This window comes from Dipodomys spectabilis, unplaced genomic scaffold, assembly GCF_019054845.1.
Source record: "Dipodomys spectabilis isolate Male_0828 unplaced genomic scaffold, ASM1905484v1 ptg000219l, whole genome shotgun sequence".
In the NCBI taxonomy this organism is placed as follows: Eukaryota; Metazoa; Chordata; class Mammalia; order Rodentia; family Heteromyidae; genus Dipodomys; species Dipodomys spectabilis.
In genome coordinates this window covers 1384830-1408650 of record NW_024870896.1, presented here as the reverse complement: position 1 = coordinate 1408650, position 23821 = coordinate 1384830, and the positions used below count along the sequence as shown (strand labels likewise).

At 47.9% G+C, this 23821-nt stretch overlaps 1 protein-coding gene across 3 annotated transcripts in view; it reads left to right on the top strand.

Annotated features, from left to right (window-relative positions):
* The window catches only part of Lrrc49 (leucine rich repeat containing 49), a 50672-nt gene that overhangs the window by 19166 nt on the left and 7685 nt on the right, over positions 1-23821 (top strand). For all 3 annotated transcript variants that reach the window (XM_042697402.1, XM_042697401.1, XM_042697403.1), the window contains 4 exons: positions 4196-4257; positions 11518-11665; positions 18274-18357; positions 20073-20233. In XM_042697402.1, coding sequence (XP_042553336.1) covers positions 4196-4257; positions 11518-11665; positions 18274-18357; positions 20073-20233 — 455 coding nt within the window. The remainder of the gene's footprint in view (positions 1-4195; positions 4258-11517; positions 11666-18273; positions 18358-20072; positions 20234-23821) is intronic.

Genomic DNA, 23821 nt, shown 5'->3' with positions numbered 1-23821 from the left:
CTTTGTGTTCAAGGCTAGTATTCTACCACTTTGAGCCACAGTACCACTTTGGGCTTTTTCTGAGTAGTTTATTGGAGATAAGAGTCTCACAGACTTTTCTGCCTGGGCTGGCTTCAAACGGTGATCCTCTAATCTCAAGCCTCCAGAGTAGCTAGGATTACAGGCATGAGCCACGGGTGCCCAGCGATTCTGCATTTTTTTTTAAGTAACAATGATGAGGGTAGTGCTACTTTCTTGGGGCCCCCTTTGCCCCATTGTCATGCCTGGAGCCCGCTGTCCCCGCCTTCCTCCCTCTTGTCTGGAGGACACTGCGCCAGAAATAGCTCAGCCGTGGATGTGGAGCACACAGGAGGGTGCTGAGTCATTTACTTCTTGTATAAAGTTTAGGAGCCTTGAAAAAGGGTCTGAGCAGTACAAGCAAGCTCTTCAGACCACAGCCCATTTCCTGTGCAAAATGAAGAACTGTGATCTTCTCCACAGCCTGTGGTAAATCATTTTGTCAATTTCAAAAGGGTTATATTTTTAAAATATATAAGATGGCTTAAAATCTTCAAAACCATTTTGAGTATGGGTTTATTGCTAAGTGCACTAAGCTGAAGGCAAAGAACAGATTGATAAGGGTCCACAGATCTTCCCCTGCAGCCTGGCATCTTTCCTCTCATGCTAACATTCTGGCCACTTTGTGGTGGTTTCTCCACCTGTGAGATAATTACTTTCAGGAATGAAGTATGGGGAGTGCCTGTGCTGACGCTGCTCAGGGAGAAGAGGATTGGCTGTCTTAATCAGCCCTAAGCTCCACCTCTACTCTCACCGCCATTCTAACAGACTCCCCTCAGCTCCCTGGGACCAGCGCCTGAGTATCCTGACTGAGCACCCAGCCTCATCACAGCCCAGCTCATGCTCGCCAGGACAAAGGCGCAGCCTTAGTTCTTAGGTTTCTTTCAGGCAGTCTGTCCCACTGACTCATCCCGTTGATAAATTTATGTCATAATGCATTAGCATTGTGGGCGTACAAGGTTGGTTTCAGAATGAGTTCTGGGCCATGCTAGTCCTTTTGTCCTCCCTGAGATGGATACTTCGCTCCCTTTCCCCGTTAATTGAAGTGTCTGTCTGTCATGAACTAATGAGCAGACTCTCCAGTGGTACCATAAAATCACTCTCTCTGTGGGCATCGATCTGTTTCATTTACTCGGAAGAAACTCTTCCAAGAGCCTTCCACCATCCACTGAGTGGCCTAGGGCCAGCGCTCTCATATGGTTCCATCTCATATTGGAGGAGCTGTCTCCCAGAAGGTCTTAGCAAGTCATTTTCCTATCACTTATGTGCAGAAAATTAATAGGAAGAATACAATATTTTCCCTTTATCTGTGGTACTAGATTTTCATTATAAAATTATACCTCAGAATTGCTACAAAAACTAAAGAATGGTTGTTAAATTCGGAACAAAAATAATTGTGCACCCATCCACATGGTTGTGGGGTGGTTGTATGTTCTGACTCTTAGTTTTCATTTTGTTAATATTTTATACCTCCTGTGGAATGACAGTGGATAATTTTGAAAGTTTGATACAAATTTCTGGTAAAATTTTATTTCATAAATGAAGGAATGCACAACATTACAATGTTATCAAATAAATACAGTATCTTTTCACATATCACACAGCTCAACATCATTTGAGTTTGTAGCTTTGTGGCAAAAAATTATGTCTGCCCACAAGGTCTGAAGGAGGACCACAGAAGGTGAAAGAGACTTTTTTGAGAAGAGGCCTGATTGGAGGTGACTGGGCTCTGTTTCAGCTCCCTGGTTGGAGGTGATCCGGCTTTGAACTCAGCTCCCTGTTTAGAGGCGATCAGGCTGTGCTTTCAGTTCCTTGATTGGAGGCCATCAGGGAGCTATCTAAGTTGGCTGGGTCTTTGCATTTCTAGACACAGGGAAGACGCTGCTATTCCCTGCAAAGTGAAGTGATATATGTCCTCCATGTGAATCCTTCGTGGTATAGATCCTTCGCCACTTGGGGGGTAGTCAGAGAGTAGCTGGAGGAAATAACAACCTTTACCAGCATACAAAGCCCTTTACCCACCAGACACAGCCAGCTGCCATCTTCCCAGGCCTAGGGCCTGGCCATGAAAAGATGTAAAATTCCCCACAGCTGTGAGCTCGGCTTTTCAGGACGGCCTGACAGTGATGGTGTCACGTGGATGGAAGTCACAGCCGATCATTACCTGGTGTCGGTGTGTTCCAAGAGGTAGAGGTCAGGGGGCGAATGGCGGCAAGGAGGGCTCAGTGTCTGAAGCCCCCGTCTCCCTCCCGCTCTCTACAGCCGTTGAGATGCCACCACCTTTGTCCTGTCACTGTCACATTTTCTATGATAAGCTATTTTTTCTTTACAAAGCAATTCTTTTTATAAATGTAAAATGTCAATTAATAGGTTGATGGGCATAGGCATTTGTTCTAGTCCAGTCTGTAAAAATACAATACACTTTCAGACATTAAAACAAAATGCAACGTACTCTATACTTTTAATGCACTTGCCCAGTCTCTTACTGGGGTCTTGGAAATAATGGATAAAGGGGGGGTCGGGTGGGGAGAGAAGTAGGGAAAAGTTTCATTTTATATATATATATATATATATATACATATATATATATACACACACACACTTAGTATATATATATTTTGGGGGGGGGGTCAGTTGTGGGGCCTGAACTCTGGGCCTGGGTGCTGTCCCTCAGCTCTTCAGCTCAAGGCTAGCATTCTAGGGGCTGGGAAGGTGGCTCAGTGGTAGAGCGCTTGCCTTGCATGCATGAGGCCCTGGGTTCGATTCCTCAGTACCACATAAGTAAAAAGAAAAAAGCTGGAAGCCGGGCGCTGGTGGCTCACGCCTGTAATCCTAGCTACTCAGGAGGCTGAGATCTGAGGATTGCAGTTCAAAGCCAGCCCGGGCAGGAGGTACTGTGAGACTCCTATCTCCAATAAACTGCCAGAAAACCGGAAGTGGCGCTGTAGCTCAAATGGTAGAGCGCTCGCCTTGAGCTGAAGAGCTGAGGGACAGCACCCAGGCCCAGAGTTCAAGCCCCACGACCAGACCCTCCCCCCAAAAAAGGCTAGCACTCTACCACTTGAGCCACAGTGCCACTTCTGGCTTTTTTTTCCTGCTTATGTGGTGCTAAGGGATCGAACCCAGGGCCTCATGCATGCAAGGCAAGCGCTCTACCACTGAACCACCTTCCCAGCCCTCATAATATCTTTTAAATATTGGTCACAATAATAGGTAAAATATTTATGCTTACAATTTTATTATTCAGGCTCACATAACTGGGAATGACTATAAATTAAAAAGATCTCTTATAAGAGGTGTGGTACTTGGGATGGGGGTGGGGGTGAGGATTCTAGGTATCTCAGCTCAGACAGGGCACCTCTGGACCTCCTTAGTGGAGCTTGCTGCTTGACGAGATGCTTTCTGCTTGTCAGAACCGGGGACTTCTGCTGGTAATTACCTTTAAAGTCCCTTGGGGATAAACATTGCAGTATTTACGAAGGGTCAATGTTTGGTGGGGTTTCTTTGCTTTGCTTTGTTTTCTTTTTCTTTTTTCTTTTCTTTTTTTAACAGCCACATCTCCAGCAAGGACCTCTGCTGGGGCTGAGATTAGAGGTTGCCTGCTGTGACCTGCTTTGGTATTGCTAGGGAAGTTGTCAGAATTGGTTCATTTATTATCTGAGTGGTATATTCCAGGTGGTTTGAGACTCCTCTGGGGAGTGCAGCCCTGGAATTCTAATTGTGCACATTGAAAACAGAAGGCGTTCCCATTGGCTTCCTTTAATAGTGACTTTCCCCAAGTGTTTGATGGTACTGTGTGTGTGTGTGTGTGTGTGTGTGTGTGTGTGTGTGTGTGTGTGTGCTTGCGCGTGCACTACAGTAAATGCTGACGTAGCATTTTGGCGTCTTGCCCAAAAGCATGCCTAGGAGGCCAGCGGCCGCCGCCTCCTGCCCGCCCTGCAGTCCTCGGGCTCTGCCTCCGGAGCACTGCAGCGCTCTCTGCAGAGGTGCCGAGCCCTCCCACTCCCTCTGCAGTAGAGATGGAGCTCTGGGGCCCGTAGAAAAGCAGCGTGCGCCCAGGCTGCAGGACATGGAAGTGGCGAGCGAGAAAGGATTCTCAGCCCTTTAGCTGACACATCTTTGCTTTGTTCCCTGCCAGAGAGATGTGGATAACCTGCCCTGCCTCCAGCGCCTGTTTCTCAGCTTCAACAACATTTGTAGGTAAGTGGGGGACACCCCCCTCCCCCCGGTCATGTGGAACTAACTCGCTTGTGATCTGAGCATGAACAACCCAGAGAATTTCACTGACATGTAAGATTTTACATTTGAAAATGGTGAGAGAGCTTTGTGCCAAAGTTCTTTGTGGAAAAACAGAGCTCTGTGTGCGTTGTTACCTCTAATGCCAGCGCGAGGGCATCGGTGCAGAACGACCTTTCTTATCTTGTACTTGACAGTGGCTCTTTGGAACATGCTGGGGCCGGGCAGTTGCCGCATGCATTCTGCCGTCCTTCATTTGACACTCTGGGCCCTGGTCAGTTGCATTTGAATTTCTCTCATCACTTATCCCCCACAGTTCGTCCGGCTGTGAAGCAGTCTTCGCAGAGAGGCTGTATTTGTCACTGAGCTGCCTGCTAATTAGGCCATGGCTGCCTTTTGCTTGGTGTCTGCTTAGAATCAGTGCTCTTGGAGGTGGTCTATAGGAACATATAAATGTTGTTTTCCAGATGTTTAAAAGCACAGCATCCTTTCTATTGTAATAATAGCTCATTCAGTGCCAGAGTGGGAGATCTCAGTGCAAATTCACTTCTCAGTGCAAAAGATCCTTCCTCTTCCCCCTTTCCCCTCCTCCTCCCTCTTTCCCTTTCCCTCCCCCTCTTTTTCACCTTTCCCTTTGCTCTGGTTTCTTAGTTTGAACTAGGTTCTTCCACTGCCCCTCTGTTCTTTCTTGGTTTTATGAGAGAGAAGAAGTTAAGTCTGGAAGAGTTCAGAGCCTCTCTTCCAGCGATGGACCTGTGCTTCTGACCATAAAGCCAGCACCATCTCTGTGTGTCTTCTGGTCACTGTTTTTCCCCTCGTGGTGCCTGGTGTGATGCCCGGGCTGTCTCTAGAAGGCAGAGCCAGCAGGAGGCAGAGTTCATTTGTTCTTCCTTCTCCTCTCTGTAGAAAGATTTATTTTCCGTTAGACTGTTCCTGTTCTTCACCATTACACTGACTTCGGTAAGCTTGCTGCTGAGATTGATGGGACTTAGTATTTATAACTTGATTGCCCAGGCCGTGGAGGCCTGGGTGAGTCAGCAGTTTCTGGGCACTTGTTCCCAACTGACCACTGCTTCCCCGGGGGTTTCCGGCCCGGCTCAGCCAACGCCTTCCCCTGGTGTTTCCGGCAAAGTAGATTTTCCACTCTGCTTTGTTGGCACACGTGGTCAGGAAGTGGCATGGTGAGGACAGGGCGGGAGCGAGCCTTGAAAATGTTTCTGAACACCTTAAGACACTGGTATCTCAGCGAGCCGCTGTCGCCCTACTGTGTGCTGGCATGGCAGAGTTGCCAGGATTCATCCCAGTGACCCAGAGGCAGCACAGGCCGAGGAGGACAGGAACAGCAACGCATGGCCCCTGTTAGGGCTCCCCTGGGGGAACCTCAAATAGCATCTGGCAAATGAACACGTCCCAAACGGCCGCAGGACCTCCTGGGCCCTTGCTGACTTACTGGGTTCTGAGTGGGCCATTTGCATCCAATCAGGTGTCTGGTGTGGAAGCTCAGAAAGTTCCCAAATCTGATGTCACCTGTGTAACTCCAGTGTGGGCACTCGTAGGGGGCGGGGGCTAGTGGCGGATATGGTGGACAGTTCATGAGTGGCAGGTGTGGCAGGCAGTCTGTGGGTGGTGGGGGCGGGGGCAGTCCACTCACGGCAGGTGTAGTGGGCAGTCTACTAGTAGCAGCTGTGAAAGACAGTCCAGTCATGGTGAGCGTGGCAGGCAGGTTCCTTTCATCCCCTTTCAGGTGCTGGCCTCTAGACAGGAGCACAGTGCACAGCTGCACGCAGGATGTCGCAGAGATAAAAGGCTCTTCTGTATCTGTGTGTTCAGTCCACTGGTGCCTCTGCATGATTATCTGGGTAGGGACAATGTCTGGGGAGGAGATGGGCACAGATCACCAGTTACAAGGCAGTGTGGGAGAGCTAGCTGTGGACGTGGAGGCCTCAGAGGGCAGAGCGGGCTGCACACCGGCTCGGGGAAGGGAAGTGGAGAAAGCCTGCTGGGGCAGGTGGTGGCTGAGCTAAGTGTCTTCATGGCTGTGAGCCAGCAGCGTGCATCCAGGGCCTGTGGAAGTCCAAGGCCTCAAGGTAGACAGCCATCTGTCTACCTGATCAAGATAGGAGAGGCGCTCCATCACCCCGCCTCCATGACTCTCCATCATCCCACCGCCATGTCTGTCCATCTTCCTCTCCATGACTCCACATCCTCCTCCATGACTCTCCATCATCCCACCGCCATGACTCCACATCCTCCTCCATGACTCCCCATCATCCCACCGCCATGACTCCACATCCTCCTCCATGACTCCCCATCATCCCACCACCATGACTCTCCATCTTCCTCTCCATGACTCCACATCCTCCTCCATGACTCTCCATCATCCCACCGCCATGACTCCACATCCTCCTCCATGACTCCCCATCATCCCACCGCCATGACTCCCCATGACTGTCCTTCCTCCTCCATGACTTCCCATCATCCCGCCGCCATGACTCCCCATCTTCCTCTCCCATGACTCCACATCCTCCTCCATGACTCCCCATCTTCCTCTCCATGACTCCACATCCTCCTCCATGACTCTCCATCTTCCTCTCCATGACTCCACATCCTCCTCCATGACTCCCCATCATCCCACCGCCATGTCTGTCCATCTTCCTCTCCATGACTCCACATCCTCCTCCATGACTCTCCATCATTCCACCGCCATGACTCCACATCCTCCTCCATGACTCCCCATCATCCCACCGCCATGACTGTCCATCTTCCTCTCCATGACTCCACATCCTCCTCCATGACTCTCCATCATCCCCTCCATGACTCCACATCCGCCTCCATGACTCCCCATCATCCCACCGCCATGACTCCACATCCTCCTCCATGACTCCCCATCATCCCACCGCCATGTCTGTCCATCTTCCTCTCCATGACTCCACATCCTCCTCCATGACTCTCCATCATCCCCTCCATGACTCCACATCCGCCTCCATGACTCCCCATCATCCCACCGCCATGACTCCACATCCTCCTCCATGACTCCCCATCATCCCACCGCCATGTCTGTCCATCTTCCTCTCCATGACTCCACATCCTCCTCCATGACTCTCCATCATCCCCTCCATGACTCCACATCCGCCTCCATGACTCCCCATCATCCCACCGCCATGACTCCACATCCTCCTCCATGACTCCCCATCATCCCACCGCCATGTCTGTCCATCTTCCTCTCCATGACTCCACATCCTCCTCCATGACTCTCCATCATCCCCTCCATGACTCCACATCCGCCTCCATGACTCCCCATCATCCCACCGCCATGACTCCACATCCTCCTCCATGACTCCCCATCATCCCACCGCCATGTCTGTCCATCTTCCTCTCCATGACTCCACATCCTCCTCCATGACTCCACATCCTCCTCCATGACTCCCCATCATCCCACCGCCATGACTCCCCATCTTCCTCTCCATGACTCCACATCCTCCTCCATGACTCTCCATCTTCCTCTCCATGACTCCACATCCTCCTCCATGACTCCCCATCATCCCACCGCCATGTCTGTCCATCTTCCTCTCCGTGACTCCACATCCTCCTCCATGACTCCCCATCATCCCACCGCCATGACTCCCCATCTTCCCCTCCATGACTCCACATCCTCCTCCATGACATTCATCACCCTGCCGCCATGACTCCCCATCTTCCTCCTCCATGACTGTCCATCATCCCACCCCATGACTCTTCATCTTCCCTCTATGCCTCTCCATCCTTCTCTTCCATGACTCTGCCCTCCTCTGAGACTCACATTTCTCAGTTCCTTGTTAGTATGTTGAGGACCAGCCCACAGCTCCCCCTGAGTCTAGCTCACATCTGTTTCCTTCTTGGTAGACAGAGCAGATCTGCCTTACCCACTGCCTTTCATTCCACTACCAAAGTGTTAATGTTTGGAGTTCTGCTTTGCAAGCTTTGTACTAGCTGTTACAATACATCAGTGTTTCCTGCAGCTAGGCCTATGTTCATCCCTCAAGATTTGTACCTTTTTCTGCAGAAGGTTTTTATATTCAGGAACAAAGGGTTACAGTCCTTTGATGTTATTTGTTTTGTAACTCAAAATGTGTCTGATTTGTCAGGCTGGCTCCTGTCATCTTCCATGATGCCCTCATCTTCCTCTAAGTTCTTCTTGTGCTTTTCACTTTTGGCTGTGTCCCCGGCCATTCACAGAAGGGACTGTAGTTCCTATGAGTGGAGAATGGTTCAGCCAAGGCCCTCAGTGTGTTCTCATTCCCATCCCCTTCCTCATTTTTTTAAAAAGAGAAGATTGTCTAGCATATAAAGTTTGCCCTCTTGTCCGTAGTGCTGTCCTGCGCTGTGTGTGCATCCCTCACTGGTGGTGGTCATGTTGGCTTAGAAGTGCTCCAGATTACCTCCAGTGGCTGCTTGTCAGCGCGTCCCGCTGTCCATTTCATCTTACTTGGGGGGCCGAGAGTGACTAATAGGAAAGTTCTCACTGATGCCTACGAAAGAGCTGAGCTTTCCGTTGTTTCGGGGTTCCTGAGAGCATACTGACATTGATGCCACAAGCAGGTGAGCTTTCCATTATTCCAGAGCTCCTGATAGCATATGGAACATCAAAAGTCAAAATCCTTTTGCTAAAGTGCCTAACTCATGGTGGCAGCTTTCTACTTGGAGAACAGTAACTAATATTTGGAATTGTTAGGTTGGTATCTGTATGGCATACCCATGTACAAGCATGAACATTTGACTTTTTTCCCTCTGTATTTTGTTAGGTAAGCATAAAAGGGGCTGGCATGTTCTCTTCCCTCTACAATTGGCCTTCAGGCGGTTAGGGACAGACTACGCCTCTCAGGATTCTCCACAGACAGGAGGTGGGAGGTGGGAGTGGTACTGGGCAGAGCCACGGGGGAACCGGGAAAAGATGGCAGTCAGATGTGAGTTAAATGTCAGTGTTCAGAATCAGTGTTCAGAGCAAAGTTTTTGTTTTGTTCCTCTAATGAATGTTCTTAACACCTGTATATGTATTACATATTATATACATTATATACATATACATGTACATTCATACATACACACAAAAAACAGAAGGAGGAATAGAGAAGAGAAACAAAGAAAAATAAACATTTTAAGAGCCAGTACTCCACTGTACTCGTCTATTTTCAGGTTCTTGTTTTTTCCTTAGGAAGTCTGACTTTGATTTTCTTTGGCTAGATAGGCCATAATCCTCCATGAGCCTGCATTTGTACTTAAGAGTACTGTCTGGGCTGTTGACTGGTCAGATGCCTTGCAGATGGAAGTGGAATTTTGTGAGGAATCTCCTGGACTAAACAAACAGATTTATTATTACTCTACTAGAACCATTCAGAGCACAAAGACTTCTGTCTGGTGTCTGCCCTGGCACCTGGTCCGGGAGCTAGAGTGAGGCCGGAACCAGCTGAAGCCAGCTAAGGCTGGCTGTGCTGCTCCTTCCCCATGCCTTCTTCTTGTACTTGAAGCTCTAATGAGCTTCCAGATGACTCTATTTCCTGGACATGCAGTTTAAGCCTGTGAGGAGATTGTTTCATTCCTTGCCTAGCATCACTCAGTCACTAGTAGATGAATCTGGTTGATAATTGTTGGGCCTATTTTATTCCCCAAAAGAATACTTGAGACATAGAGATGCAAAGTTGTAGGTACTATGACTTTATTTTAAAATTATGATTAGCAATGAGACACAAATCATATTCTCTGTTCTGCACACTGTAAATACATAGAATGAAATAAATTAGAATTTAATGAAGCTATCCAATTTTTCTATGCATTTGAATATATCCTTTGTATTTTTAATGCATCCATTTGATTAGTGACATCTGTATTTGTATATCACAATTATTTATGAATACCATGATCTCTTAACTGATCATTTCAAAACCAGTGTAAGAAAAACCCGTTAGGGGCTTTTTGGCAGTGATTCCCTTTGGAATCATTTTGTTCATCCTAGTCTATCCATTCATTCAGCACACACAAGTACACAACCTATTTCCTACTTACTGCATGGTAGGCGGAGTCAGGTAGGTCAGCTGATAGGGTGTGTCCAAGGACTTGGTGATTCCCTCAGTTACAGTCTGGCTGTGCAGCATTACCATCTCCCTTAGGTTCATTTTAAGATTGAAATGAGTGAGGCCACCCTGTGAGAGCTGGAGGAGGAAAGGATCCTAGTAGCCAGCGGCCACTGGGGGGGCAGTGTTCCAGGCATAGAAGATGAGAAGGGGAGTTGTCAAATGTGTTTCCATAACATCTTGATTTTCTGTCAACTGACTTTTCGGAAGTCATTTCTATGTAATAACATGCAGTCATTGTAAATAGAGTCCAGTACTTTCAAAAAGTCTATAGCGTATGACCACACTTGCATTTGCTGGAGGGACCTGGATGCCCTGCACTGCTCCTTCATCACCAAAGTCTGTCCATCCCAGGCCACACTCCGCCAGCATCATGGGCCTTGTTCACCTCCAATACTGCAGCCCAGTCTGTAGCGCCATTTTGACAATGACCTACTGTTCTTCCCTTTCACCCTGATTGTGATTTTCCTGAAATGCCTTTCTGATCACATCAAATCCCCTGGCTTAAAATCTCCAGTGACTTCCTGCTTCCCATCTCAGTAATGGCTTTCTGGGCAAGAGGGTGTGAATGGGCACTGACATGTATGGACAGTCACTGACATGTGTGGTCAGTCACCAGTGTGTATGCATGATCACTGATGTGTGTGGGCAGTCACGCACACACACACACACACACTTACGCACACACACACACATACACCTTTCCTGGGCTTCTCAGCACACTGGGCTCCAGGTCATTTCTGTAATCCCACCCTCCAGTCAAAACTCTCAGGATTTCTTGGCGAGAGGCTGACTTAAGGTTATCAAATGTTGTGCAGGTTTGAGAAGCTTCAGGAGTGAGGGGCCTTGAGTGTCAGGACAGCAGGTGGAGGGGTCCTAGGATGGACAGACCATCGTAATACGCCCCACCTCTGGGAAGACATGCAATTGGCAGCAAGCGTGTCCCCACATGGTTAGCCGGTGGTAGCGAGTCACTGGGCCGGGCATTGGCATCGGGGGTTTGGGAACACTGACTCATCTTCTCAAACTGTTGTGCAGAAAGTTTATAGACAGTTGTGGAGGTAAGGGTGGGCGGTGTGAAGGCTGTACTCTAATTTGGTGTCTGCCTCCTCTGCAGCTTTGAAAGTGTTGCCTGCCTTGCCGACTCCACCTCGCTATCCGACATCACTTTTGATGGCAACCCCATAGCTCAGGAGTCATGGTACAAGCACACGGTCCTTCAGAACATGATGCAGCTGCGCCAGCTCGACATGAAGAGGGTCACGGTGAGCACGGCCCGCTGGGTGCCCACGAGACCCATGGCCAGGGTGACTAGCAGGCGGGAGGGGCATCCTCAGGATTGCACACTACTTCAGGTGCCTAGTAGCAGAGTTTATCACTGTGTCTGCCTGTTATTCTTGCTTCATTTCTAACCAAGACCGTGAGAATGAGGAGTATGGACTTGGATGAGTGACATCATGGGTGATCGGGAATGAGGTTGAGTGTAAAACCTTGTGTGGCTGCTGAGGAGCGCCATATGGACTGTGGATAGCTCTTCCTCTCTGTCTCTACTTGCTTCTCCTCTCCTTCAATATTTTAGCTGCCACTTCTCCACGCAATGTGTGGTGTTTGGGGATAGAAACTTGCCAAGAAAACAGGAGGTTGGCATTTCTTTTGATTTTTTTTTTTTTTTTGTCGGTCATGGGGCTTGAACTCTGGGCTTGGGCGCTGTCCCTGCGCTCTTCAGCTCAAGGTGAGCGCTCTACCGCTTGAGTCACAGCAGCACTTCTTGAGGTTGGCATTTCTGACACGAGGAAGGCAGCTTCCCCTTCAGTGTTAGAACTCATTCTTCATTCTCAGGACCATGCAGATGTCCCAAGTCCCTAGCCACCCGCTACAGCTAGCAGCACACATGCTCCTTCCTGTCCCTGCCCGTCTTTGCAAAGCTGAGCTTTCATTGAGTTTTACCACTGGATCATTGGTGATAAAAACAAGTACCATGCCCAGATTGGTGTGGAACAGGAAATAGGGGGTTGGGTCTGGTCTGGGGATCAGCTGGGAAGGCTGGGAAATGCCTAACAGGTCCCACACAACTGGTGAAGTCAAATACTTTGCTTAGAGCTTACATGATGTTTTCAAATGGCCACTAGATGGCAGGGATGTGTTTGAGCCTAGCTACTCGGTGAGTGGACCATGAAGTTTCTTCTGCCCAGAGGCATTGTGGAAGCTCCTCTCCCTCCCAGGCACCTTGAAGCCACTGGCAGCCTCTGCTGCCCCCATGGGCATGCGCACACTGCCACTGGAGAACAAGGTGTCCGGCGTTCAGGACAGTGTAAAATCCTGTGTGTTTAGGTGTACCCATGCACACACTCACATACATGCACTCACACACATGCTCATGCATACACACAAAGCAAAAGTAACTCAGAGCAAGGCAAGCCCTGAGTTACAGAGAAGCAGAACACATCCTGAAATTCAAATACTTGGAGTAGCAATGCAGACAGAGGACAGATGTGTGGAGAGGGTGGAGCACCGGGGAGAATATGGAGGAAGGAGGTCTGACAGGTGAGGCCTCGGGTACTTTGTATCAGAAGGAGGTTAGACTCTTTTTTTAAGTCTTGGGCATATGGTAGAGCCCTGTAAGTATTCAAAGTAGGTAACACAGTTGGCATGAGTAGGAACCCGGGGTGATGAGCAGGTGCGTGCAGGGGCAGCTGTGCTGGGCGTGGGGTCTGGACAAGACTATGCTGTCTGTCATGGACCAATGTCTGTATCTTAGGCATGAGGGGGTTTAACTGCGCAGAGTGAGGATGAGTGTGATGGCACTGATGGGTAGACAGGTTTGAATCAGGCCCATCCAGGGCAGGGATTGCAAGGTTTACATGCAGGGGACCTGAGCACTTAAGGGCTGTAGTGTCTGTGAACAGTTTGTAGATAAACAACCATGCTTTCTTCTGATAAAATGTGACCGGCAGTGGACTGGTTTGTGTTTGGCCAGAGCTTGGAGTAATCGTGTGACTGTTGGAAGTTGGATCTAGACGTGGTGTAGGCTAGCAGGAAGCCTGAACTGTGAAGTAACCTCCCCACACAGGGACAAACAGAATAAACTCCGCACTTGCCAAGCTCTGGCCTCCACTGGTTAGAGATGGCATGTGTGCACTTCGTGGATTGGCCACTAGGGAGCAGCATGTGCTCACTAGAAATGTTTGTTGGCATTTTGAATTGGGCACACTTGTGCCTACTGTGGGGCATAACACAGAACACACACAAGATGCCTAACAGTTCCATAACTCAGAGACCCAGAGAAGTCTCAGTATGATATCAGTTGGAGCAAGCCCAGTGCAACATGGGTTTCCTGCCACCAGTAGTGCAGGACAGGGCATGACCACTCCACTGCAGGCCACATCCACGACATCGGTTTATGTAGTGGTCAGGCTATCAATGGGGCTTTTAAACAGCATTATGAAAAAAAAAGAAAAAAGATAGGTCATAGAGATTGTATAGCCCACAAAAGCCTAAGCATTGGCTGTATGACTCTTCACAGGAAGAGTGCACTGACGGCTTGTCTAGAAAAATAACAAGATTCTAATAAGATAAAAGCTAGATGGTACCCAGTTGCTAGTGGCTCACACCTGTAATCCTAGCTACTCAGGAGGCTGAAATCTGAGGATCACAGTTTGAAGCCAGCCTGGATGGGCAAGTCCGTAAGACTTATCTCCAATTCACCACCAGAAAACCCAGAAGTGGTGCTGTGGCTCAAAGTGGTAGAGTGCTAGCCTTAAGTAAAAGAGTTCAGGAACAGCACCCAGGTCCCTAGTTCAAGCCTCATGACTGACCAAAAAAACCAAAGATTGCCAAGGTCAGACTTCACAGTGAGGGCCAACACCCTAGTGGCCAGGTGTGGAACCAGCCCTGCTGGAAGTGACATGCACCACTGGAACAACTGGCTGAGGTGGTTAATGGCTTCAACACGGTTCCTCTGTGAACCAAGGGGAACGGGGAGATGGGCGTCTCACAACCCCTGTGGTCAGATTTGCAGCCTGGGGCATTGCTAGAGAAGATGCAAAGAGGGCTGGGAAGGTGGTTCAGTGGTAGAGCGCTTGCCTTGCATGCATGAGGCCCTGGGTTCGATTCCTCAGCACCACATGAGCAAAAAGAAAAGATGCAAAGAATGGTGGCAGTGACCCTGGGCCCCATGCTAGAACCAGGCCACAGAAGACAGCCAGTCTTTGCATGAACTTGTTTTGTCCTCAACTTTCCAAGATAGGCAACAGCTCACCACAGACAAAGCCATTCCTGCTGGTTAGTTAGTGCTGACTAGTTAGTGCTGGTTAGTCTCTGCTGTAGCAGGCACAACTAGTTAGTGCCAGCCAAGGCATGCTTCTCTCCCTTGTCTCCCCGTGGGTCACAGAACCTGTTTTGTCGGTGACACATGCCATCACTGGAAGACTTAGCCACACACAGAGGGTTGAAATGCTGCTCCTCGCTTGCTGGAGGAATCAGGAGCCCACACTGGTGATGAAGGTGTGACCTCAGTGTGACCGCCATGTCCCACTCTGCCCCGTGTGTGACCACAGACACTCCTGACCCAGCAAAGTGAGGCAGCATGGATTCCCTACCATCAGAAGAGATTGTTTTCCCCAAAGTACTGGCTGTCTCTTCTAGAACAAAAAGACCTTTGGTGTTTAAGTGTGCTTTAATAGTCTGTAGACCCAAGGAAAACAAGGGCTGCTTATACACATCTATTCTGAAGTCCTGAAGGCCAGTGTTAAACACACATTGCCAGTTAACTTTTAAACTTCTGCATAATAAATTGCTGTCCATATTAGGCTCTTATTTATTTTGGAACAGAGTTCTTCCTTATAATATATGCACTGTGGTAGAGCTATAATCTGCTACAAAGTATAATCTAGGTTATTAAGAAATATATTAAATCATTGCACTGCTTAATTAACCTGAAATTCTTTCTGAATTGGGTGTAAAGTAAGGAGAAAGGCAGTGTTTCTGATACCAGATTGACCCTTCTCCTCCCCTCCCCTCCCCTCCCAAGCTTTGTAAGGAACATGGCTTTGGTCCCAGAGTTAGACTCGTATCATGAAAGTGCCAGAATTCTACAGTTTTTTTTCCCCTCCTTACCAATAGATTTATAGCTTATCTTCACAATTAAGGGTTTTATTTCTGAATTTAGTTATTCCATAATAACTGAAATAGTATAGGTATCAGGTCTAAAAATGGCTTAAGACACTCAGTATTTAAGTTGGCTTGGTGAAAATCCACTTTTCCAAGGTTTAGGTTTTCTTTTAGAGCCCCACTGCCTCCAGTAGAAGCTGGAGTTCTTTTAGACAATCTTATGAAATCATCTGGGAAGCATGTGGACGGCGTGCACACCGGTGCCATTGGAATAAGCAGCCCACAGCTCATCCACGCACAGAGGGGCCATGAGGAGGGGCCCCGCACTGACAGCGAGGTTCTGCTCTTCTATACATTTTTATCCAAATAGGTTATACTTCATGGTTTGCTGAACAAAACAATTCGCAGAGTGTCCAGGCCAGCTTTGCAATGCCATAAAATAATGCTAAATTTCTAATTTAATATACACCCTCATTACTTACAGGGTTTTTTTGTTGTGGTGGTGGTGGTAGTGGTTGTTTTTTTTTTTTTTTTATCCCGGTCATGGGGCTTGAACTCTGGGCCTGGACGCTGTCCCTCAGCTCTTCAGCTCAAGGCAAGCCCTCTACCACTTGAGCCAGAGCACCACTTCTGGTTTTCTAGTGGTTTATTGGAGATAAGGATCTCACAGACTTTCCTACCTGGGCTGGCTTTGAACCATGATCCTCAGATCTCAGCCTCCTGAGTAGCTATGATGACAGGCGTGAGCCTCCAGCTACTTAGTCTTTAAGAATATTTATTTTCCTTATTGTAAAAGACAATTTAAGTGCACCACAAAAATCACATCCAATTCAATTCCCCTTATAAAAACTGAATTATATGGCAGATAATTACTGAACTTGAATACCTCTTTTCTCATCTCTTTAAAATTATAGAAATAAATTTCCTTATTATTAAAATAAAAACAGCAAAAGCTTCCATTTCTAACAGGACACAGCTGTGGTTCTGGTCTTGGTCTTCTCTCTAGTTGTGACACAGCATGTTGAAGACTTACAAGAACCTTCTAGTAGATTGTCACCTCCTTTTTTTACTATGAGATAGTTTGTGTTTGTATGATTTAACCTAGGTCTCCAGATACATGTTCAGTAGACCAGCTTCTGGAGCATATTTTCCTTAGGATTCTAGTACATATGCATGTGTGTATATAATACATCATATACATTGTGTGTGTGTGTGTGTGTTTGTGTGTGTATATGTGTGTGCAGGATGAGGCCCATCCATGAGGGTCTGGTCAAACATGCACCTGTGGTAGGTGTGCCCATTGGTGCAGGATTGATGGAGGACCACCGGCAAACCCAGCAGTGGCCCCTGGAATCTGCCCGCTGCGGCCCCACAGTTCCAGTTTAGGGAGCATTGAACAGCTTCCTTGTATATTTAGTGGTTTGCTCCTTAGCTGAATGCCTGCCGCGTACCTGCTGTGTGCGGGGACTGGCTGCGTTGGAGGCAGGTGGCTAGAATGGCTGAGGTCTGTGACAGCACTTGACTGTCTCCAAGTTCACTGATGTGCAGTTCCACCCTGTGATCTTGGATTGAGCACCATCTAGTGAATTTCATTGCATTGCCTGTCCATTTTCTTTTTCGTTCTTTTTTTTTTTTTAATGTCAGTCATGGGACTTGAACTCGGGGCTCAGCTCTTCAGCTCAAGGCAGAGCACTCAACCACTTAAGCCACAGCCCCACTTCTGGTTGTCTGGTGTTTTATTGGAGATGAATCTCACCGACTTTTCTGCCTGGGCTGGCTTTGAATACGATCCTTAGATCTCAGCCTCCTGAGTAATTAGGATTAAAGGTGTGAATCACCGGCACCCAGCCATTTTCATTTTCAAGAGTTCTACTTCATTATTTCTAATGGGTTACCTCCCCCCAGGCCCCATGTTCTATAAAGATATTTTCAAGCTTATGTATTAGGAAGAACTTGTTTTCTCAAGTATGGCGTCATTTTGAGCACCTGCAATTTTTTTTTACTGAGGAATTTAAAGTTAGATGGTTGTAATTTACTCTGTTACAGTTTTACATTCTTAGTGGGCATGATGACTCACAGCTGTAATCCTAGCCACTCTGGAGGCACAAAGCAGAAGGATCACAATTTGAGGCCAGCGCAGGCAAAACATTTATGAGACCCCCCCATCTCAAGCTATAAAAAGTCAGGCAGCATGGGACATGGGAAGTGCAAATAGGATGATTGCATATATTTGAGGCCCTATTCCTCAAAAATAAAGCAAACATAGGTGGGGAGCATCTCAAGTAGTAGAGCACATACCTAGCCAAGTGTGAGGCTGTGAGTTCAAACTCCAGAACAACAAACTTTAAGAAAATGACATTCTTCAGGGAGGAAAGATGATTTGTAACATATCCTGATAGAGTAATGCATGGTAATTGTTGAATGAACACACTAGGGTTATGACTGGTTCTTAAAATTTTGTAAACCTAACAGTAATATATCCCAGTCCCCCCCCCCCCCAGACCCCGCCAGCTTTATTGGAGTATGATTGACAAAATTACAAGGGAAATGTATGCCAAGAAAAATTACCCAACATGGCTGGCCTTTCCCACTGCTCGCTGCCTGCTGTGCTCAGCTGCTCAGCGTTGAGAGGAGACGCTAGTGAGCGTTAGGAGAAGAAAGGCTGAGACCTCGCTGCCTGTCAGGTAGACGGTGACAGCCAGGCCCAGAGTCACCAGGGTCCCAGATGGTGACGCTTTGTAATCCCCGTAAACCTGTTTTCTAGGAAGAAGAAAGGCGCGTGGCGTCTGTTGTGGCCAAGAAAGAAGAGGAGAAGAAGCGTGAGAGCCATAAACAGTCCTTGCTGAAGGTCGCTGGGGCGGGGCCTGCGGGCCCTATGTGTGCATGCCTCCCCCATCCCCCTGCTCTAAGGGTTTGCGCACATGCAAACTGTGTATGTGCGTGTGTGTGCGTGTGTGTGTGTGTGCGCGCGCGCGCGTGTGCGTATGTGTGTGCCAGTTTTTTTTTCTCTCTCTGACTCTTGGTTTTCTGCCAGTCCTGGGGATTGAACTCAGAGCCTTGAGCTCTCAACCTGGCGATCTTAACTCATGGCTGGCACTCTTACCACTTGAGTCATGCCTCCAATCTGTCATTTTGCTGCTTGCTTAGAGGTGGAGTCTCATGGGCTTTCCTGCATAGGGTGGCTTTGAACTACAATTCCTGCAGGTCTCAGCCTCAGAGTAGCTAGGATGACCCGGGACCTCTGTCCAGCTTTTTCATTTCTGTCACATAAGTATGTGACAGACAGTTGCTGTGTAGAAATACACCTGCACTTAGGAATAAAATGTATATTGTAAAATATACACCAGAGCTGGTATCCTACCCAGCTGATTCTCCATGGGAAAACAAAGCCACACCTCCAGTCCATTATTTTGCTGGTTAATTTGAGATGGAGTCTCACGGACTTTCCTGCCCCGGCTAGCTCAAACTCTGATCCTCAGATCTCAGCCTCCTGAGTAGCTGGGATTACAGGCGTGAGCCACCGGAGCCATTTGGATATTGGTTTTTAAACCTCACGTTCTATCTTTTTATTCCTAACACCAATACAGTCAGGCCTGCCAGCCCTTGACCCCACTCCAAAGACACAGGCCTGGGGATGAGGTGAGGCTTGAAAGTTGTCTAGGTCAGATGAAGCCTCTTAAAGCTTGGGGTGCACTACCCTGACACATCGCTGGAGGTCAGAATTCATTTCTATTCTTGTAGAACGGTGCTAAGGATCAAGAAACCCTTCATCCTCGCACAGCTCCTTTCGGTAGTCTGGCTGCTGTCTGTGCTTCATTTGAAGGCATTGACGTTCATGATGTGAGACCTGAAGCCCGGGGGCCCCTCTCTCTCCCCCACCCCAAGATTTTCCCACCATAGTTGTTGTCATTATGGGTCAGGACAATTAAAATAGGATCACTCTTCTATTTAAAGACAGAAGCATATAAATTTCTTTCTTTCTTTCTTTCTTCCTTTCTTCCTTTCTTCCTTCCTTCCTTCCTTTCTTTCTTTCTTTCTTTCTTTCTTTCTTTCTTCCTTCCTTCCTTCCTTTCTTTCTTTCTTTCTTCCTTTCTTTCTTTCTTTCCTTTTTTTGCCAGTCCTAGGGCTTGAACTCAGGGCTGCTTTTTGCTCAAGGCTAGCACTTTACCACTTGAGCCACAGTGCCACTTCTGGCTTTTTCTGCTTATGTGATACTGACCAATTGAACCCAGGGCTTCATGCATGCTAGGCAAGCACTCTACCACTAAGCCTCCTTCCCAGCCAGAAGCATATAAATTTCTGTGCAATTAAATTTCAGGTAGTAAATTTTCACTCCTGAGAGGATTGTAAATCATTTTTAATAAAATTCAGTTCCCAAGAAGTAACTATTCATGTATAATTTTTCTTTTGGGATGATAGGCCATTACTAAGATATTTGAATGCACAGGTAGCTGCTTGTAAGAAGCAATCTTGCTTAACACATTATAAGATGGTATAAACAATATGCGCCTAGAATTTTCAACATTTGCATTTTGTTATCCCTGTCACAACTGCCTCTTCTAGGAGAAGAAAAGGTTGACGATTCACAATGTAGCCAGGAAGTGGGGCCTGCAGCAGCAGCGCATGGCCAGCCAGGAGACGAGGGGTTCAGACTCGCCGCCCCAGGACCCCTGCCAGGTCCCGCTGGACAGCAGCCTCATCTCTGTCCTTCCAGAGGAAACCGGGTAGGCTGGCACCCATCCCTTCGCCATGCCGGGGGGGGGGGGGGGGGGGGGGGGGAGGGGCGAGGGAGAGGGGCCTGGGAGGGGAGGGATTGGGGGGGGACCATTTCATCTAATTATATATCTAATTATTCTAAGACAGAAGAAGTTTAAGCAGTTGGAAAAAACTGACAATAAAAGGCTGAACTTAACATTCTCATGGGAAAAAGTCTAGATGACTTAATACAGCTGGTGGCTCCCTGCCCAGGGCCCTCCACACCCGCTCTGCCCTCCATACCTGCTCCGCCCACACCACCTCTGTCCTGAGCCACAGCCCCACTGACTGACTTTCTGCCTTTCCCCTCTGCTTCTCTGCTCCCCAAACAGCGCTCCAGGCCCCACTGCCCAGCCCTACCTAGCTAGCATCCCCTCACCACTAAAGCTCCAGGGACTGCACTGGACCACCTCTCCTGCCCCGAACTGCTATGTGATCATGGTCACGCATAATAATAATGTACCATGTCATGAGAACAGGAGCCTTGGTTTTCCTGACCTCTGTTCTATTCCCAGCAGCCAGCACAAAACCTCAACTGAGGGTAGTAATGAAACAAAACAAAACAAACCTGCCCTGCCGGTCTCCACCTGTTTTAAAGTTCTTTTCAAATTTTATTTTATTTTTATTTTACATTAAGTAGTTGTACAAAGAGGCTTCAATTCCGTAAGTCAGGTTGTAAGTACAGTGCATCTTGATCAATGTCACGCTTACCACTGGTCCCCATTTTAGTCTCAGCCTTTTCACTAGAAAGGTCAAAGTCCTGAATGAAGGATATACTTCTGCTATTCTACCATTTCTTCTCTCTCATATATCTTTTTTTTTTTTTTTTTGGTTCCTCCATAACTTTCTGCTTTTGTAATTTATTCTTAGTATTTTTCTATTGTTGTGTGTGTGTGTGTGTGTGTGTGTGTGTGTTAGTTGTGAGACTTGAACTCAGCCTGGGTACTGTCCCTGAGCTTTCACTCAGGCTAGCACTTCTAGCACTTTGAGCCATATCACCATTTCCAGTTTTCTGGTGGTTAATTGAAGGTGGTTTCATAGACTTTCCTACCTGGGCTGGCTTTGCAATCTGCAGATCTCAGGCACCAGCCACCAGTACCCGGGTTAATGTATTTCCAAAGATTATTGTTTGGGGGCTGGGAAGGTGTCTCAGTGGTAGAGCGCTTGCCTTGCATGCATGAGGCCCTGGGTTCGATTCCTCAGCACCACATAAGCAGAAAAAAAAAGCCTGAAGTGGTGCTGTGGCTCAAGTGGTAGAGCGCTAGCCTTGAGCTGAAGAGCTGAGGGACAGCGCCCAGGCCCAGAGTTCAGGGCCCATGACAGACAAAAAAAAAAATTATTGTTTGTTTCTATTCTTCCTGCTGTGGTTTTGTTGCCCCCCCCCCCCCCCGCCACCTTAGATTCTCTCTAGCCCAGCTATGTCTTTTAAAAATGTGTGCAGGAGCCAGGCGCTGGTGGCTCATGCCTGTAATCCTAGCTATTCAGGAGGCTGAGATCTGAGGATCACAGTTCAAAGCCAGCCCAGGTAGGAAAGTTCATGAGACTCTTATCTCCAATAAACCACTAGAAAACCAGAAGTGGCGCTGTGGCTCAAGCAATAGAGCGCTTGCCTTGAGCTGAAGAGCGCAGGGATGGCACCCAAGCCCAGAGTTCAAGCCCCACAAAGGACCAAAAAAATAATGTGTACAGGAATGTAGATTTATAGCTATTCAATACACATAGCTTTTAGATTATGTAGGTACAAGGAGGGATTACCAGCCAAAGGTGCACTGGTGCTGTGCTGCCTCTTTAATTTGCCTGCATGGATGCCTTTCTTGGTGCTTTGATTTCCTGTGTGGTGTGAACTTCCTGGTTGGTGAGCACTAATGCCCTCCTACAGGCCCCTGCCGCAGTCTTGCCTGGTGGTGCATTAGCAATGGATACCCAGATCTTGTGCATCAGAAAATGTCTTCAGTGTTTCTTTATTTTTAGCATTCAGATTTGCCACAGAAGTGTAGTTGTTTATTATTTTTCCAGCACTTGAAATGCCTCCTTCTATCGCTCCTGGCCTTCCAGTCTCCTGGTGAGAGGTCAGCTGTTCATCCTACTGAGGGCTCCTTGCTCACGGCTTCGTATGTGCACTTGTTTGTTACCTTCAGGTTTCCCAAAAGTTTGAGTCCAGCATTTCTTGGTGTGACTGTTTATCATATTTAGAATTTACTGAGTTTCTTAATGGTTGGATTTACGTTCTTCATAAAGTCTGGAGAGGGGGAGGTTGTAGCCTTGGCTCAGTCTTCATCACAACTCAATTGTTATGTCTGCAGTTGATTTTTAATTTTTTTTCACCTAGTTACTTTGTTCTGTCTGTTGAATATTAGTTTCTTTTCCCACTACATCTCCCTACCTGGTGGCTGTCAGGAGACATGCTTGGCCAGCTCTGCCGCTCAGCCCGTCCCCAGCCAGGGTTTCCCTGGAGCTCTTCATTTGTGATGTCTCAGCCTCCCATCTCTCTGCAGCCCTGTCCCTGCCATCCTTGCCCTCCCTCCCATCTTCATCCCAGCAGTCACAGTGGTGCCCCTCCCCCCCCAGCAGCACCAGCCCATGAGTCCACAGGCACATAGTAGATGTGGAAGGAACATGTTTTAACACACGTGCTCTGCTAGTAACCTGCTGCTGTGCAGCGCAGTGCCACACTGCGAGCTCCCAGTGCCTGGCAGAAGTGGGGAATGCTCAGTGCAATGTTTTCTCCGCACATTTTTGGTTTACTTTTGATCATTTCCTGCCAGTGAACACCCGTATGTTAGCCAGTACTGCTGGAATACAATAAAAGCACAGAGTGAATTTCCACACCCACAGACGTTGGCATGGAAATCTATAAAATAGGTTCTCATGGGAATTGGCACCACTTTGTCTCCAGGAAAAGAATCTTCCAACTCTGTTCTAACCTGTTATACAGAGCACATGAATCTCCAGATCCAGCTTCTCGACCTTCATGACTGGGCACTGCACTCAGCCTGCCTGAGAGAGCTCTGGCGATTCTCCCTGGCTCTCCTTGGGCGCTGCATGAATTGAGAAGGCACAGAATATTTTCACTCATTCTTTTTAAAATTAACTTGAACACATTTGATTGATTCATTCCTATAAAGATCAAGTTGCATAGTTGAGTTTTCGGACTTGAAATTCACCCCTAAAGAGCTTGAGGCTAATTCCAGCTTTTGTCCAGTTGCCTACTATTGGGTGATCAGTATTTGTGCTGGAGATAAATGGGAACACAAATTTAAAATTGAGCTCCTCAAGAGCAGAGCACCTGCCGGGCGCCGGTGGCTCACACCTGTAATCCTAGCTACTCAGGAGGCTGAGATCTGCAGATCACGATTCAAAGCCAGCCTGGGCAGGGAAAGTCCATGAGACTCTTATCTCCAATAAACCACTAGAAAACCAGAAGTGGTGCTGTGGCTCAAGCGGTAGAGCACTCACCTTGAGCTAAAGAGCTGAGGGATAGCGCCCAGGCCCAGAGTTCAAGCCCCACAACCGACCAAAAAACAAAAAAAAAGAGCAGAGCACCTATCTTACGGTGA